Source organism: Fusarium pseudograminearum, chromosome 3, assembly GCF_000303195.2.
Source record: "Fusarium pseudograminearum CS3096 chromosome 3, whole genome shotgun sequence".
Lineage (NCBI taxonomy): Eukaryota > Fungi > Ascomycota > Sordariomycetes > Hypocreales > Nectriaceae > Fusarium > Fusarium pseudograminearum.
The window spans coordinates 7,536,397-7,553,546 of NC_031953.1; the positions used below are offsets into that span (position 1 = coordinate 7,536,397).

Genomic DNA, 17,150 nt, shown 5'->3' on the forward strand with positions numbered 1-17,150 from the left:
GATTATAGGAATCTTATTATCTAGATAATAAAGAAGGTTAAGAATTTTAATCTACTTACTTATCTAGTCTACTTACTTATCTAGTCTACTTACTTATTAACTATGTTATATAATATTTCTTTATATTTATTATTTATAAAACTTAAAAATTATTACTATTATTATAGTTAACTTTAACTCTATTAGCTATTCCTTATAATAGCTTAAATTAATATAAAACCTTTCTTCTATTAATATATATTAAAAGTAGCTTAAATTCCCCTTTAGCTTATAATTATTATTATAATATAACTTATAAAGAAAATCTTATAAATACTCTTTTCCCTATAAAAGCTATTTTTAATAGCTTAAGTTAAAAAGGTATAAGACTATATAGCTAAATATAGCTAAAGTAATATTATATTTTATAGATAAGGTTATACTTAATATAACCCCTTTTAGTTTAATTATTATATTAATAAGATTAAATAATTACTAAATAGAAGCTAGCTATTTATTTAAAATAGTAATAATATCCTTAATAGAATACTTTATATCCTTATAAGTATAAGCTATAGTAGTTTAATTATTAAATTAAAAGTTATAATAAAAAGTAAGTATTTTAATTATAAGCTAAGTTAGCTTAATATATTATATATTAAAAGTACTCCTTACTACCTTATAAGTCTATAAAGGGCTACTTAAGTTAAAAATATAGTTAATAATATTAAATAAATTGCATAAAGATATATTATATTTAAGTGTTATATAATTTAATTAATATAGTATTAAAATAGCCTTTAGTTTTAAGTCTTCTTTATTTTAACTTTTCTATAAATTTAACTTTTAAGTTATCTATTTAAGTTACCTATTAACCCCTTTTACCTTATACCTATATTATTATATAAGGCTTATAAAAGCAGTTAGTAATAAAGATTATAAGGGACTAAAATAGACTAATTATAAGTATCTCTTTTATTTTCCTTTTATTTATATTAACTCCTCTTTAAAGTAGCTTAAATCTTAATAAATTAATTAAGTAATAAATAGTAATAATAAAAGGTCTTTAATATATAATAGACTTAATAATTAATTAAGAGTTATAAGAGAAAGAATTTACTACTATATATATAATTAAAAAGAATCTTCTTTATTAATTACCTTTATAATAGAGTTTATTATTTTAAGTAGTAGCTATTATTTATATAAAAAAATTTAAATTAAATAAGGAACTTTAATAAATAGTTTATAAATATTTCTAAATCTATATAAATATAACTAATAATATAGAGAAACTTAAAAAGGCTTAAGCTTTAATTAAAAGTTAAAAAGAAAATTTAAAAAATATATTAATTTATAAAATTTCTTAATAAACTTTTATATAATAGTATTTTTATTATTCTTTTTTACTTCTTTATTATAATACTATATTAATTAGTATTATAAACTCTAGCTATAGAAATTCTATCTTATTAATCTTTTAAAATAAACTATAGCTTAGCTAGTATTTACCTTTTCTTTACTTAGTAGTAGAAACTTATACCTTATAAATCTTATAATATATAAAAAAAGAAATAACCTAAGAAGCCCAGTCTAAGGAGGATAAGATAACCTGCTAATTTTATCCCGTATGCTCTCCGCCGCCAAGTGTTCGGGTGCACTTGGGAACCCTGTATCGTTTGTCCACGTTATGCATCCAGTACCATACTTGACTTAATCTTAGCTCACAGGGTACTGTCAACACTGGAAAATCTTTGCTCATGACCTGCGGCTCTGGTTATTATCATGCAATAATAGGAAGGCCATTATTTGCCTAAATCTGTGCCTCGTAGCCAAGCAAAAATATAACTCCGGAAAGCATAATGTCGGCCTGTACCTCGTAAGAACTGGTCCATTTTAGGGAAGGAGGCTTATTCTTCAGTCTTTACCACGTCGATACCCTTGCGTATGGCACCGAGCTTCACCGACTTCCGCCAATAATGAACGACGTATTTCGACGCTACGCTATTTCCAGAGATGACTCCGACTTGGCAGCGACAGGGAGTCTGTAGGGCTCTTGCAGATACTCTTTGCCAAATGAATGCTATTTAATGTGTCATCTTCCCATTTTCTATTCAACTGTCCATTGTTGAGAACTCTCAAGTCAACTAGCAGTTTCATCAAACGGTCCAGCTATGTACATCGGTTTCCAGACACTAGCAATCGCCCTTGGCGCCTCGTCGCTGGTTGCGGCTGCACCTGCTGAGGCATCTGCAGTTGAACTCATGCAGAACCTCAACCGACAAGCGATAAATGCGCTTGAAAGTACCTTTGCTCAATCCACCGAACGATCCACCGCTAAGAAATGCACACTCGCAAACGCCGCTGTGCGTCGCGACTGGTAAGCCTATTGCCAGCAGTCTTGTGTCAGTCATTGAACTAATAAGAGGAAACTGAAGGAGAGCCCTATCTAAGAAGGAGAAGAAGGCTTACATCAAGGCTGTCCTGTGCCTACGCGAGAAGCCTTCCAAAGCTGATCCAGCCTTCGCACCCGGTGCCCGCACTAGATATGACGACTTTGTAGCTGTCCATATCAACCAAACTAGGAGCATCCACGGAACAGTATGTACACATCGCACTGGTATGGAATGACTTTATATCTAACGAGCATTCCAGGGCAACTTCTTCACCTGGCATCGATACTTCACTTGGGCATACGAGAAGACTCTTCAAGATGAATGCGGCTACAAGGGTACCCAACCTGTAAGTACATCTGCAACTACCAATGATGGAAGTCTCAAGTTCACTAACAATAGTAGTACTGGAACTGGTTCGAGACTCGTGACTTTGCTGTTGACCCTGTATTTGATGGCTCAGACACCAGCATGGGCGGCGACGGAGAATTCTTCAAGCACAATGGATCTTCTGGTGGAAGAGGAACCATTCTCCTCCCTAGTGGCAACGGTGGCGGTTGCATTAAATCCGGCCCCTTCGCTGGTGCTGTTGCGAACCTTGGCCCCCCTGCCCCCAGTATGGACGGGATGGAAGCAACCACGACACCTCTCGAGTACAACCCCCGTTGTCTCCGTCGCGACCTCACACGTTACGCTGTAGATCAGTGGTTAACTTACCCAAATCTTCATAACGTTACCCTCGGCGTTGCTTCACGTAACATCGATATCATGCAGACCGAGTTTCAAGGAAGGTTTCCAGACGGGTTCCTAGGTTTACACGGAGCTGGTCATTACACGATGGGTGGTGACAGCTCTGATCTGTACTCCTCACCGAACGACCCCAACTTTTTCCTTCATCATTCTATGGTGGATCGAGTTTACTGGATTTGGCAAGCGCTTTACCCCAAGCAGGCCAACGATATTGCAGGAACCATAACTATTGGTAATATGCCTCCCAGCAGAGACGCTCTCAAGTCTGATCCCTTGAACATGGGAGTCAATTCTCCAGAGATTACCATCGGTGATGCACTCAACACTCTGAGTGGCTCGCCACTCTGCTATATCTATTTGTAGTCCACTGCAGGTAGTTCGCTTCCGAAGAATTTCAAGAATAACGTTTTCTTTAATATTGTTTGTCCATCCCTTGTCCATAACTGTAATCTGTATCTTGGCCGTACAGAGTCTCATCGGGTCCACAAGTCAGTCAATACGTAGCTGATATGCTTATGACATCTTTGGAGGACTCAGTGGGGCTATAGGTAGGGCTTGCCATCCCAAATGAGCATCGTGATAGTAATAAATCTTGGCCGGGTTATTTGAACATGGTAAAGCTGACAAAGTATAAGACGTTCTATGTATGAACAGGCAGGTAGTAAATAACTGGGACTCAGCACAATGTATACTGTCCAGCATATAAATATTTCAGCATTATTCCTCTGATGTTTTCTCTTGCCCGCATGCCAAGACACGATCCAAAGGTGGCGTTATACCAGTCACTTTTCGTTGCGACTCCTCCAAGGCTGTTACACAACATTCAGGCGCATGCTTAGTACAAGACGTGTGTTAGCGCTGATGTAGAGAGGTCAATGCAATTGCAGACTGTCGGTCGATGTCAATCTCTCTCAAAACAACTCTTCCCTCTCACTGTCATCATAGTTTGTTCTTGCGGACAGACATAACTACCCAAACATCCTCAATAAGTATAGCACGTGTGAGAAGTTAGAAGATAGACATCAATCCGTCATCATTTTTGTGGCTAATGTGATTATCACTTTGATCTCCCAGCCTAGTACTATACTTAGAGCGTTGGCTTTCAGCTCATTGCTGATCCTGCGACAAGTACAACCAATCCCAAGCCTTAACTCAGAGCCTCGCGACTGCCTGCACAGCAAAGTAACACAGTAGTGTCAAGCCGCCTCTGTCTATATTTAGATCAGATTGTATATATACATACGCAGCCGACAGATTCCAAATTCAGCAATCAAACCCATCTCAGGCATAATCACATCTTCAATATGCCGTGCAAGAAACTTGGTACCGGTTGGCGGGTCGTTGCCACTTTCAACATCATCGCTGTCTTTCTGATTACATTATTCGGTGCAATCCTCGTCATCGTTGGTACTCAACAACCTGCAGGTACTAGCCAAAAACTTGGAGGTATCAGTGCACAATTCATTTTCTTCGAAGGCGACTGCAAGACAAGCAAGTCTATCAACACTTGGCTGCATCTACTGCTCAACGCCTTCTCGACCGGTGTACTCGCCTCGTCCAATTTCTTCATGCAGATCCTTAGCTCCCCAACAAGGTCTGAGGTTGATAAGGCACACAAAGATAATTGAGCCCTCAAGATTGGTGTTCAATCATTGCGAAATGTCTTCTGGACCTCAAAGATTAAGTTTTTATGTTGGATATTGTTCTTTATCAGTTCTTTTCCACTGCATCTTTTCTTTAATAGTGCCATATTTTCTACGGAGTACCTGGGTACCGATTGGCACCTCACTATCGCCTCTGACGGGTTTGTCCAGGGTGTAAAGTTTCGCGGGTCGGGGGCTGCGCTGTGGCCTCCTCAGTCTGGCCAAAAGTTGGAAGGATATGGATCGCCGGGAAATCTGGACGACTACTTCAATTTATCCAGCAGCACATTTGAGAAGATCCAAAATGCCTCCCGGGAGGCCAAATATTGGAAAAGGTTGGGTGTTAGCGATTGTGTCTCTCAATATGTTGATTGCAATCCACGTATTGGTTTTAGAGACGTGGTGATGGTGGTTGAGTCTCAAAACATGTCTTTGACGGCCGAAAATGAAACCCTTGGCTGGACAAGAGATGAGCTCCTTCAGTCATTCAAGTCCGATAAAGATAAGTCTTACTGGAATCAACGGATGCCTCTTGAGGAAGTCAATTCTCTCCGGTTTGCTGCCGATTGCAAAACGAGTGTGAGTCCTGCGCAAAGCCGAGCAGGTGGATGTAACCAGACCTGTGGCAAGGCAGTGGGGACAGGGAATATTACTTCAAATTCAAGACGGCCTGGAGAAGTCCCTTCGACTTACACACTGAGCTTCTTCACAAACACAAGCATAGATGCAAGTTGGCCTGGTCTTGCGAACGAATCTGCGAGAGATCTCACACTCAAGTACTGTTTGGCTAAATCAGTCTTGCAGAACTGCAAAGTTGGCATCTCTAACCAACTACTTCTTATCGTCGTCGTTTCAATTGCGGTCAAGGGGTTTCTTGCCGTGGCCATCCTAGTCATATTGCCCGATGAGAAGCCTCTCGCAGTTTTGGGAGATGCTATCGAGTCTTTTATTCAATTTCCAGACGACAACACAGTTGACAGGTGCCTTCTTGACAGGGACGTTGAGGAGTACGAGGGGGTTGGTCACGCATGTGCTATGACAGCTCCACCATTGCGTCAAAATTGGACATCTGCTATACAACGTGAAACCTGGACGAGAAGCTATGGAGTGCTGTACTTGAATATTCTCTTGCTTGCTGCTGGGTTTATTGCTGCCCAAATGAATACCCCCATCACTGGATCAAGCTTTACCAAAAGCATGAGCAACGAAATATTATCAGCCGCGGAAGCATCAACGAGCAAGGTTATCGACTTTGTTCTCAGGGCCAATTTACCGTAACTTCTTCTATCAATCACTTACTTCATATACAACAACATGTTTACTTATCTCTGCACTGAGAAGGAATGGAATTCGTACGGCGGAGCCTTCAAACCGCTCAGGGTATCCCAGCCCAAGGGTCAACAGCAATCGACATACAGGTTACAACTGCCATATCGTTACAGCATTCCCTTGATGATTGTCAGCACATTGATGCACTGGCTCGTCTCTAATGCTATCTACGTGTTTGTTGCGGAGGGAGGTAAGTGGATCTTATATTCGTGTTGGCTATTCCGGCTCCTAACGTCTGTCATACATAGACTATTATGAACTACGCCAGCTGGCTACCAAATCATCGAGTCTCAACACGGATGATTTAGGTACAGGGCTAAGCAAGGACGCTTATGTCGGTGTAGGATACTCAACTCCGACAATATTGGTACTCCTTATATCTACCATCATTCTTCCCGTTGTCCCTACCTTGTTAAGACACAGAAAGCTGAAGACCTCAATGACACTTTCAGGAGCGAGTTCAGCAGTAATCTCGGCGGCATGTCACGTCCCAATCCCAGAAGACAATATTGGGTTTCAACTTCAAGAAATAACTCTGCGAAGTGATCAGTCAGTGGCAGTGGAAGAAAGCGAGGGTGCTATTTGTTTGGCTAGTGACAGACAAGAACTTGATGAAAGGCAGGAACTACTACGATCGGCGGATAGCAGTGGTTGGGGAATCAAACCAGGGTTGTCTGGAGATCTGACCCATCCTGAAGATGGTCCAACACTGGATGGAGAGAGTTTTCTACGCGAGGTTGCACTAAGCCCAGTCCGATGGGGGTGTATTCAAGACACCGGCCTCCTGGAAAGAGAAACACACCAATCTGAGCAATCCGGATGATATAGTCGAACATCTGAGTTTTGGCTCGGAGCTCCATGAAGTCACAAATCCGGTTCCCAGGCACTGGTACACATAGTGATCACTACGGGCTGGATGTCTTTGACTCACAATGTGCTTTCCGGCACCGAACTATTTGCCAAGAATGCATCAATAACTGTCTTGAGATCTAGACTACGAGTTCATGCTGGCTGTCAACCAGTAGGAAAATCCAACAACTCCAATTAATTCACAGAAGCACAGGCGTCCACACAACACATAACAAGCTCGTATTTATTGAATGATAAATTGCAACTTTCACCTGCAGCGAGCTACTTCATGAAGCTGGCTGTCGATCCATCCGCTTGAGCCATTGTTCCAGATCAAATTCCCCGTCACATAAATCTCGGGGGTTACCGACGAACAGGAATACATGGCCAAAGTCCTCCGACGGTTCCCGACCATCGGTATACTGAATAAGGCATGGTGCAGGTTTGTAGCTATTTGTTTCATACTCTGCAAGCCTCTTTGCATGGGCAACGGACTGCACATTATAGACGCGACCGCCAACCTCTGCACCTTGCGGTCCGTCTTGTATAGCAGGATATTGCCCCCAAAGTTTTCGTGAGTAACCTTCGATTTTGGCGGCCCGTAGCTCAGGCTCTTTGTCTAGTCCAAGGATATCGGCTAGCATTCTTGGATCCATCAATGTTCCATACACGAAGTAGGGTCCTACTGGGGGCTCAAAGAGGTCAGTTTGGGCTGGCGGTTTGGGAGCTTGGTAAAACCAGTCCTCTGACGCTCCTCTCACTTTCAACATAAATGAAGATTCCTTCGATTGACTTTTGTGGATCGAAGGTGGTAACGGAGGAGCTGGTGGTGGTGGAGGGGGTGAATGGTCAGACATTTCTAAAGCACTAAAACATTGACATGAGACGCCATGAGTTAGCTGAGAAGATCGAACAATTGACCTCATACCTTGACTGTCGGGGTGTTAATCTTCCCTATGTGTAGTTTCGCAATAGAGCTATGGATATAGTTGTGATAGAGAGATCAAGGTAGGAATAACCTAGTGGTGTTGGGTTGCATCACATCCTCAGACAAACAAATACTGCCGCTCAATACCGCCTGTAGGACCGTCTTCCATTATTGACATGATAAACAGGGACTTGGGGCGATGGCACAGCGGGGTAATTTGCGCAAGAAATCAAGCAGAAATGAGTAGTTAAAAACGGGTATTAGATTTTATTAATATTAAATTACAATCGTCGTTTTACTGGGTTGAAATTACGCCTCTTTTGAGATAGCCTTGCACTTCGTGCAATGGCATATATCCAAATAGATCCACAAACTTCTTCAAGCATTTACTCCTCCTCAAAATGTGTCCAGGTTTTGAGCTGATGCCAGAGCGAGCATGCTGGTTGTCCAACTTGTCTTTTCCAAGGACTAGAAGTGGTCCCTCACAAGTTAACATGCTAGTGACGAAGTTAAGTGCAATGTCTTCGCAGTTGAAAGTCTCATCCACAAACTCGCGAACGCTCGTCATGATCTCATCCTCCGAGTGGTAATACTCCAAGTACGAGATGTGCGTGAAAGCCATGCCTGTCAGGATCATACTGTAGGTGTCCTGGCCCTTGCAGTTGAAGCTGTACATGGGAGTCTCGGTAACCTCGTTCAGGGTCCAACAACGCGCAAAAGCTCCCGTAAGACGGTGCATGCCCGCACGCCTCCATTGTTGAAATGCATATTCAAGATCGCCGGTCGTATTGTAGTTCCAATCGTCATCAGAGAGAAGGATTCCCTGGGTCCTGTAGTCTGGATCAGGAAGGAACTTCTGGTTTAGACTGTTCTTCTCCGATCTGCGATAACGAACAAGAACACCGTGTTCACTCATAAAGTCCGATGGGGGCTCGATGTTTATTTCGTTCCAGACGACGACGATTTCGTAAAGTGAGGGTACTTTGTTTTCGACGAGATGTTGGATGGTTTTCTTGAGTTGGGTCGGTCGCTTGTAGGTTTGGATGGCAATTCTATGCTGTGTTAGCGTGCGCGCCAGTAGGAGTGCTGAGCATTTGTCAACGTACGTGAACATGTCCTCCGTCAAGTTGCTTGTCTTGTTGACAACATCGTTCCAGATAGTCATGTTGGCGGCCTCGTCCCGTTTTCCACAACTCCTTTCCGCTTCCTGATATGTCGAGATATTGCGAATCTCAGCAAATTGGGGCTCTTCAACCTCCTCTTCTATCTTTGGTACTTCATCGGATCCATATATCGAAGCAAAAGTTAGGAAGAGAAGGAAGCTCACGACAGAAATAGCCAGGATTGTCCACTTCTTTCTGGGGTTTTGACTGTCGTGGGTCCGATAAGCTGGGGCATTGGAGAATGTTTCGACGGGCATAAGTTTCATCTCTTCCTCGCTGCTCAGCCGAGACATTGTACTTGACCCATCTTCGCTGTATGATCCAACCATCTTGTGTTGTTATGGAGTAATGACGGTAGTCGCAGACTTAGGTAACTGCGGAAAGTTGGTGTGACAGATTGGGTGGCCACTTGAACGTCGGTGGAATGATAGGTATGGTTGTCAAGTTGGACCTGGCAAGGTCGGTCTTCTCTGTATATTAGATCCTCATTTGCGTCGACCATTGCAAAGCGGCCACTACGGCCTTAGAAAAAGGGGGACACATCTTATTTTTCCATTGCTCCGTTCAGGTCAATTCGGAGACCCCTTATTCTAGCGTTGTTCAGATCCACAGCTGCTTGTGAATGCGTTTACGGTAGTAGCGACACTAAATCTCAGCTTCTCTCTTACAGCCAAGCTAACGATAATCGGTTGTGTAAACCCGAAGTAAAGTCTCTCTACAGTAGGCGAGACAGGCCTCGCTCCAAAGGTCCACGCAATAGTCAGGGGAAGTTTACAGCTGAACATATCATACTACCAACTCGTGGGTCTGACAGGAGGAGTGGCCGACTAAGTTTCTACAGTTTCTTTACTTTGCATTTCCACATGATGCCTAGTGTGTGGGTTATGGACTGATGAGTGCACTACCAACAGTCTGGTACCAACAGGTACGCTTGCTGGCACTATGAGAGACTACTGGAAGACTATCGTTTGAGTCCACGAGGAATGGATCCATCGCTTATTATCGTTAATTGGCTTGCGTGAGTAGTTTACATGCTAAAGAGTTACTAAAAAACCAAGCTTTCCTAGCCTGTACTAGCCGTGATATATCGTGGGGCCATCCGCCTTTTCAGCCGTCACCATCATCGGTCGAGATGCTTGTTTGTAAAATAAAAAACCGGATGAAGATGAAGAGCCGAGGTTTTACTAAATAAAGACTATTTGCCCAAGGTGAATAGTTGTTGGTAATTCATGTACACTATTGAACCCCATGAGTCAGTGCAGGGGGAGGTGGTAGGTGTTGAAACCTTATCTTCGTCACGATCTTAAATTTTTCACAGCACTTTTTCAGGAAATGACCTACGGTCTAGATGAATCTAGAACAGGGGACAGGGGCAAAATATCGAAGTGCTGGCTTTGCTTTATTTGTCTTTCCCCTGAGATAGCTTGAAGATGATGGAATATTCTGACGTTTTGTTTCGATGCTGACAGTTTTGGTTTTATTCCACTATACCTTGTCAAGTTCTTTCTAATTTATCCCGACTCTTTCGCATCCGTTTCTTTGTATCTCTCCTTGTTGTTTTGGTTTTTCTTCACTTTCACGCCAGCCGATTGAACCCAAATCGAGATGGTGTCATACACTCCCTTGCCAGTATCGTCGCAAGGCCTCGCACAGAGGGCCAAACCATCCTCACTCCAGGTTGGTCTGTACATGGTGTGAGAGACTTCAATCATATTCAACAACTAAACAAATACTAACTTTGATAGCGCCTGGATTGTTTCATCGAATATCACAATTCTATTCAACAAATGGCTCCTTGACACAGCAGGGTTCAGTATGTCTGCCTGTCTTTAATATCTGAGGAACTTGAAACTAACAATCCTTCAGAATACCGTAATTCCACCTCTTGTCACTGACACAAATAGAACAATGTGCTAACAATAGTATTGACAGCCATCCTGCTAGTAACATGGCATCTCGTTTTTGCCACTGTCGTCACACAAATCCTGGCCCGTACAACAACTTACCTCGACAGCCGTCATGAACTTCCAAACAGTTGGGACTTCTACCTCACCACGGTTCTGCCTATTGGCATTGTATCGTCCGGGTCTCTGGTTGCCTCCAATTTTGTCTATTTGTACTTGTCAGTGGCGGTCATCCAGATGCTAAAGGCAGCTTCGCCTGTTTCAGTCATGATTGTCTCATGGCTATTCGGTGTCATGGATCCAACTATCGGAAAGATTGCCAATATTCTTGTCATTGCTATGGGCGTTGCAGTCGCAAGCGCTGGCATGATCGAGTTTTCTGTGATTGGCTTTATCTTCCAGATGGGTGGACTTGCATTTGAGGCTGTGAGAGTTGTTATGACGCAGGTCATGCTTAACGGGGAGGGCTTGAAGATGGATGCCATGGTCGGTCTTTACTACTATGCCCCTGTCGTCGCCATTCTGAACCTTCTTGTGGCGTTCATGATTGAAGTGCCACACTTCGACATGGCCGACTTTCATCGAGTTGGGTTTCCCACGCTCTTCTTGAATGCAGCCGTTGCGTTTACACTTAACTTTACCAGTATGGTGCTAGTAAGTACAACTATGTTGCCAATAGATCTGTTACTAACATGCATAGATTGGCAAAACATCGGGTCTCGTCATGTCTCTGTCAGGCATATTCAAGAACATCTTGCTTGTTATTTGCTCCGTCATCATCTGGCATGTTACGATCACACCAATGCAGCTTCTTGGCTACAGCATCACCCTTTGTGCGCTAGTTTACTACGCATTTGGCCACGAGAGAATATTTGAGGCCTACTTGGCCCTGAAAAGCCGGTCGTCGGATCTGGCAAGGGAGATGGCCACAAAGAATAATAATTTATCTCTTGCGAATAGATAGCTTGAAGGTAGACTGTATATCCCGCCCGAGATATAATATAGCTATGAAACTTCAAAGTACAGTTTCTGAGCTGAAACCTTTCCTGCACGATTCAGTTCCATCGCCTCAGTTAGCGTAGCTGGACTAAGCCTTCCCATGTTCCTTACCCGAGGAGGAACAATAAGTCCTTTTGAAAGTAATTCAGGTATTTTCTTGTAAAGCTCTGCGCTGAGGTAATGATTATCCCATATCACCTAAGTAACATTAATATCAAGCGCATCAGTAGAATGGATTATGCTATGCGCTTTATGGACGTAGGCGCTAAGAGAGATACCTCAAGACTTACCGGCCAATGGACCGCACCCCTATATGTATGAGGAGTGGGAAACGCTGTGAAAACGAAGACATCTGTAACCTTGATACTTTTTGGTATACCTTGAGTATTGGCTTTCCCAGGTCTTACTGTGCAAAACACGCCATCCTCATTCAAGGCAGCGGCTGCGTTTGAGGAGGAGTCGATCGAACCAATAGTGTCGAAAGCATGGCCAAAAGATGGAGGCAGGCTCCGGATCTTAGCTACCACGTCAGGGTCATTGTAGTCAAACACATGAGTTGCTCCAGCCTTCTTTAGATACTCAATGTTTTGAGCACTGCAGGTAGTTGTTACAACGTAGCCGTGTAATCTGGCCAGTTGGATTGCAAAATATCCGACAACAGCTGGCAGCGCCTAGTCAGCATGTCTCGCTAAGCAGTTTCAGGAGGTATTCATACAACTTCCTCCCCATATTAGAATATGGCAATCATTACTGGGAGCTTCTTTTTGGAGGTTCAGAGAGGCCTCTGAGAAAAGCGCGAGATATGCAGTATTGATTGCAAGCGGGATGGCACACGCCTCTCGAGATTCGACAGTGGCAGGCAATTTGAAAGAAATGCGCTCATCGGCAATACAGTATGTTCTAAAGTTGTCAGAATCCTGCTTGAAGGGCCAAATGGAATGCCGCTGCTCACGAATATGCTCCAAGACTTTTGATTTCCCCTGAACATTATTAGCGAACTTCAGCTAGTCTAGTCGGAACAGATTCCAGCATACCACCCCACACTAGTGCAGCTATTTTGTCGCCAACCTCTAGTGTATTGACACTTTGATGAGTATGCGTCACTGTACCAACAAAGTCGCACCCTAGTACTGCACCATCTCCAAAGGCTTGAAGATCAAACCCGAGTCCTAAGTAGTGTTAAGTTGAAGTTATCCAATGCAGTACTCAAGGAACTCACGATCAGTTGGGTTAAAGGCAGCAAAGTCCACTCGAACGTAGACTTGGTGGTCTTGTAGTCGCGGGAGAGAGATCTTAGCTACAGCTAGATCTTTTCCCTGTTGTATGACCGCAGACGCATCTACTGAAACCCCGGCAATATCGGCCATCTTGTCTATGTTCTCGGCGTGTAGGTTGCGATTTCTTGATTGATGAGATCTACCTAAAGCACGGAGAGAGGACAGGTCGGCTAGACTTGTGTGAGACTTGCTAAGTGATGTAGATTTAGAGCAAGTTTCTTTTTTCTTTATATGAAAATTGAAATTCGAACTGTTGCGATTAATTCTGCACTAACTATGTAAAGTTGAGCACCTATAGCCGACAGCGGATCGGCTATTGTTGACTATTGCTGGCTATTGTCGGCTAGATGCATCTCGTGTCTTTACGATTTCAAATTTATTTATTGAATCCCGGCATTTGTAAGCAAAATGGAACATATCAGCTTGCTACAACGCATAGCCCCTCCGACAGCGGATCGGCTATTGTCAACTAGGTGCATCTCGTGCCTTTATGATTTTAGATTTATTTATTGAATTTCGGCATTTGTAAGCAAATATGGAACGTATCAGCTCGCTATGACGCAAAACCCCTCTGACAACGTCACTGCCTTGAAGCCCAACCCTGTAGGATCTGGGCGAGTAGTCAGACTACACCAACTTATTATATGTAAGAAACTTGTGCACTTGAAGTAACGAAAGATAGTTCTATTGGGGCTTGTTCAAGTCAGGTCCTACGTTCCGAGACCAGCCCAGCGATGGCTTTGCGCAGTTGCATATAAGGCAAGCATGTTAAGCTGAATGTTTACAAACTAAGGAACAAGAGAGAAGGAACAAATTTTCAAGCCACAATGTCAGCAAATAGGATTCTTGCAGTATCCAGCTTAACACAAATTGTTTGTCATTATCCTTGAACCTAGATTAACATGATTAGTACCAGGCTAACGCCACAACAGCCGAAATACCTCAGAATCCATGGTCGCGTATGTGGTTTGTCAGATGTCAATCCATGACCCAAGCACGTATCGAAAGTATACTGCTTTGACACCAGCGGTTGTAAAGCGACACGGGGGACGTTTCCTCACGCGAGGAGATCCAGTCTCGACGCTAGAAGACGATACATTTAAGAATCGGATGGTCATTTTAGAATTTCCGGATGAGGAGGCAGTAAATAGGTGGTACGGGGTTAGCTCCTCAGTGCGATACGACTTATCGTGGCTATTTCTTTCTAATCTGGAAGCTGACACAAGGTTGTAGTTGCGTGGCTGTAAAGACTTTACCGTATAATACGGATGTGGAGATAGAGTGCACTGCTATTCTGCCTTAATATAACAGTTGTTATATTATGGCGGTGGCAGAGGTTATGTTGGTGACAAGGCTACGGTCTCGAGGCTAGCTAGAGAGAGAGTCATGTGAAGGGAAAATCGCAGAGGGTAAAACAGGCGCCAGGGTAGATAGATAGCTTTCAGCGGCAAAACTAAAAAACATGAGGTTCTGCCCGGGCTCGAACCGGGGACCTTCTCGGTGTTAACGAGATGTCATAACCAACTAGACCACAGTACCTATTACTATTTGTTGGAAGACGCGGACAAAGAGACTACCATATTCGGCGACCACGAACATGTAACTTGTAGGTAATCTTTTAACCCGATTTTTACTGATCAAGACTGATCACTTCAAATGTCCTATTTAATGGAATGATGATAGAGATATCCTCAGATTATTTCGCAGTGATACATTGTTTAACTAACATGGAAACTTCCCCCTTCACTCTCGCCTACCAGTGACAAGATCGATATCTGTTAACCGCCAAAAGGTTGTCTTGTTTCTGATCTTCCACCAGCAAACGTTGATAATAAAGATGAGTGTGCCAAGGTACTTCAGTACAAACGTCTCTGGCTTAAAGTGTGGAATGAAAGCATCATAACCTAGAGAAATTGTGAGCTTGATTGTCGCAAGTTTGATGAATCCACTTACCATTGAAAATAATGACCAACAATGACACAGTCAGGGAGAAGTATGAACCGTAAGGCTGGAGAAATCCAACGTATGGCAATTCTGTGATCGCAATTCCTTGAGCCTTCAAGGCATGGCGGAATCGGATGTGGGTAATAAGAACAGCGACCCAGTTGAGTACAGCAAAGACTGTCACAAGACTGACGAAATAGCCAAACACAGCGGATGATGATTTGCTGGCGTTCAGATATCCCATGGCAATGAACAGGGAAGCAAAGCCAACTGCATATATGGGATTGCCATTATCACGAACCTTTGCAAATAAACGCGGTGCCTGGCCGTCTTTAGCAAGACCGTAGAGGGATCTTGAAGCGCAATAGATATCTACTGCCATTAGTGATGAATTTCCACCATTAGTATCAAGGATGGGTACCTGAGCTTGCAGCACTGAGTGTGAATACTAATAGGCAGCCGTTGATGATATCCGCGAAAACATGTACTCCAGCAAGGCTAACTGAAACAACGAATGGAGATGCAGCTAGAGCATTATGTTAGCGCCGACTTGACAAGCAGATGTATTCATTATTCTTTACCTCCGCTGGTAGCCTGTTTTGTGGCTCCGATAAGTTGTTCGTTGTCATAAGGAACCGCCATTCCGAGCACCAAGACACCGATGATATAGAAACAAGCAATTCTCCAAAATGTTTGCTTGACAGCTCGCGGCACGTTCTTGCGTGGATTCGGGGTTTCACCAAAAGTCATACCAACGACTTCAGTGCCCTAAAGATTGGAATCAGCAATCATGCAAACGTAGTGCAAGCATTGGTACTCACAGTAAATCCGAAACAGGCCTGACAGCAACAAGCCCAGAAACCAAGGAATCGCCCCAACGAGCCTTCGAGTAGATATTCTGCAAACGCTCCAGGGTCTCGCCAGTATCGGAAACCGGATCGATCGTGGTTTGGTCCACCTCCCATCGCAACGACGAAGGTACTAAGGATCAAAACGCACATGATAAGTATTTTGGCACAGCCTAGCCAGAATTCTGTTTCGCCAAAGCTATTAACGTGCAATACCTGAGGGATTGTAAGCTTTATTTACCAGGTACAAGTTAGACAGACTCACGTTTATCGTCACAATGGCAACTCCGAAAACCGTAATCCAGATGGCTACATTGAGGTCTGGTCTCCAGAACTGCAGGACGAGACCAGCAGCTGTGAGGTTCGTCGGTGTAGCCACGATATACTTGAGAACGTAGTTCCAACCAGTCGCAAATCTGAGGGCAAGGTTAACGAGGCATGGATCATACTTGTAGTTGATAGAACTTACCCAAATGCAGGGTCGACCATACGAGTCGCATAGCCTCCAAAACCTTTGTTCATTGGGAGAAAAGTTGCCATCTCACCAATGGCTGTCATGACGAAGAAGACGGTACATCCAACCAAGATATAGGCGATCAAGAGACTACCGGGCCCTCCTCTCGATAATGCACTCCCAGTGCCGATGACTAGACCTGTTCCGATGGCACAAGCTATGGAGAACATGAAGACGTGACGGGGCTTGAAGTCTCGTCGAAGGTCATTGACATGAGCCATCTCTCCAGGCGTATTTGAGCCGACTTGACTGATGTCTTGGGTCTTTTCTTCCTGTTGTAGCTCCGCCATGGTGGCTGTATCAAGGAAGATGAAATGAAACGAATTGAAAGTGTTGATGCAGTGACTTCAGCTCTCATGAGTTTAGCGAGGGCACTACTTTTTATCGGTTTGACTCGTTCACCTCAACGTTCACGCTAACAGGAACTGTTAGTCAATGTTCATTCTACTAGACTCGGTTCCCCGGACCGAGCTACCAAGTCCAATCTTTGTCCCATAGTTTTAGACTACTTGGTCTTATCGTTACATTTCAGAGACACCTGATATCTGTAAAAACTCCGATAGCGAGTATCTAACCTCTTTCTGGCCGATCTGGACTGAGAACTCGAATGACTCTACGATCTTAATCTTG

General features: G+C 43.4%; 6 protein-coding genes across 6 annotated transcripts, besides 11 other annotated features; 3 read left to right on the plus strand and 3 right to left on the minus strand.

The window, feature by feature from the left end:
* The first annotated feature begins 52 nt into the window (after nucleotides 1-52).
* Nucleotides 53-102: a microsatellite.
* A 3-nt stretch (nucleotides 103-105) lies between these two features.
* Nucleotides 106-177: a repeat region.
* A 91-nt stretch (nucleotides 178-268) lies between these two features.
* Nucleotides 269-315: a repeat region.
* Nucleotides 316-435: 120 nt separating this feature from the next.
* Nucleotides 436-474: a repeat region.
* Nucleotides 442-481: a repeat region.
* Nucleotides 482-560: 79 nt separating this feature from the next.
* Nucleotides 561-611: a repeat region.
* Nucleotides 612-622: 11 nt separating this feature from the next.
* Nucleotides 623-643: a repeat region.
* A 42-nt stretch (nucleotides 644-685) lies between these two features.
* Nucleotides 686-775: a repeat region.
* Nucleotides 776-995: 220 nt separating this feature from the next.
* Nucleotides 996-1,076: a repeat region.
* Nucleotides 1,077-1,174: 98 nt separating this feature from the next.
* Nucleotides 1,175-1,268: a repeat region.
* A 23-nt stretch (nucleotides 1,269-1,291) lies between these two features.
* Nucleotides 1,292-1,426: a repeat region.
* A 727-nt stretch (nucleotides 1,427-2,153) lies between these two features.
* FPSE_09325 (uncharacterized protein) lies at nucleotides 2,154-3,485 on the plus strand (the record flags this gene model as incomplete). Its single annotated transcript, XM_009262442.1, has 4 exons — nucleotides 2,154-2,359; nucleotides 2,418-2,580; nucleotides 2,635-2,721; nucleotides 2,778-3,485. The coding sequence occupies 4 exons, from the start codon at nucleotides 2,154-2,156 to the stop codon at nucleotides 3,483-3,485; spliced, it is 1,164 nt and encodes a 387-aa protein (XP_009260717.1).
* A 941-nt stretch (nucleotides 3,486-4,426) lies between these two features.
* FPSE_09326 (uncharacterized protein) lies at nucleotides 4,427-6,043 on the plus strand (the record flags this gene model as incomplete). Its single annotated transcript, XM_009262443.1, has 2 exons — nucleotides 4,427-4,716; nucleotides 4,867-6,043. The coding sequence occupies 2 exons, from the start codon at nucleotides 4,427-4,429 to the stop codon at nucleotides 6,041-6,043; spliced, it is 1,467 nt and encodes a 488-aa protein (XP_009260718.1).
* A 1,187-nt stretch (nucleotides 6,044-7,230) lies between these two features.
* On the minus strand, nucleotides 7,231-7,800 carry FPSE_09327 (uncharacterized protein; the record flags this gene model as incomplete). The annotated part of the gene is made up of 1 exon (XM_009262444.1): nucleotides 7,231-7,800. The coding sequence occupies one exon, from the start codon at nucleotides 7,798-7,800 to the stop codon at nucleotides 7,231-7,233; it is 570 nt and encodes a 189-aa protein (XP_009260719.1).
* Nucleotides 7,801-10,639: 2,839 nt separating this feature from the next.
* Nucleotides 10,640-12,020, plus strand: FPSE_09328 (uncharacterized protein; the record flags this gene model as incomplete). The annotated part of the gene is made up of 5 exons (XM_009262445.1): nucleotides 10,640-10,728; nucleotides 10,780-10,847; nucleotides 10,967-11,592; nucleotides 11,639-11,771; nucleotides 11,965-12,020. The coding sequence occupies 5 exons, from the start codon at nucleotides 10,640-10,642 to the stop codon at nucleotides 12,018-12,020; spliced, it is 972 nt and encodes a 323-aa protein (XP_009260720.1).
* Nucleotides 12,021-12,121: 101 nt separating this feature from the next.
* On the minus strand, nucleotides 12,122-13,304 carry FPSE_09329 (uncharacterized protein; the record flags this gene model as incomplete). Its single annotated transcript, XM_009262446.1, has 6 exons — nucleotides 12,122-12,135; nucleotides 12,228-12,246; nucleotides 12,345-12,598; nucleotides 12,653-12,917; nucleotides 13,006-13,106; nucleotides 13,157-13,304. The coding sequence occupies 6 exons, from the start codon at nucleotides 13,302-13,304 to the stop codon at nucleotides 12,122-12,124; spliced, it is 801 nt and encodes a 266-aa protein (XP_009260721.1).
* A 1,653-nt stretch (nucleotides 13,305-14,957) lies between these two features.
* FPSE_09330 (uncharacterized protein) lies at nucleotides 14,958-16,810 on the minus strand (the record flags this gene model as incomplete). Its single annotated transcript, XM_009262447.1, has 7 exons — nucleotides 14,958-15,118; nucleotides 15,168-15,530; nucleotides 15,580-15,684; nucleotides 15,740-15,926; nucleotides 15,980-16,222; nucleotides 16,272-16,422; nucleotides 16,476-16,810. The coding sequence occupies 7 exons, from the start codon at nucleotides 16,808-16,810 to the stop codon at nucleotides 14,958-14,960; spliced, it is 1,545 nt and encodes a 514-aa protein (XP_009260722.1).
* Between the last annotated feature and the right edge of the window lie 340 nt (nucleotides 16,811-17,150).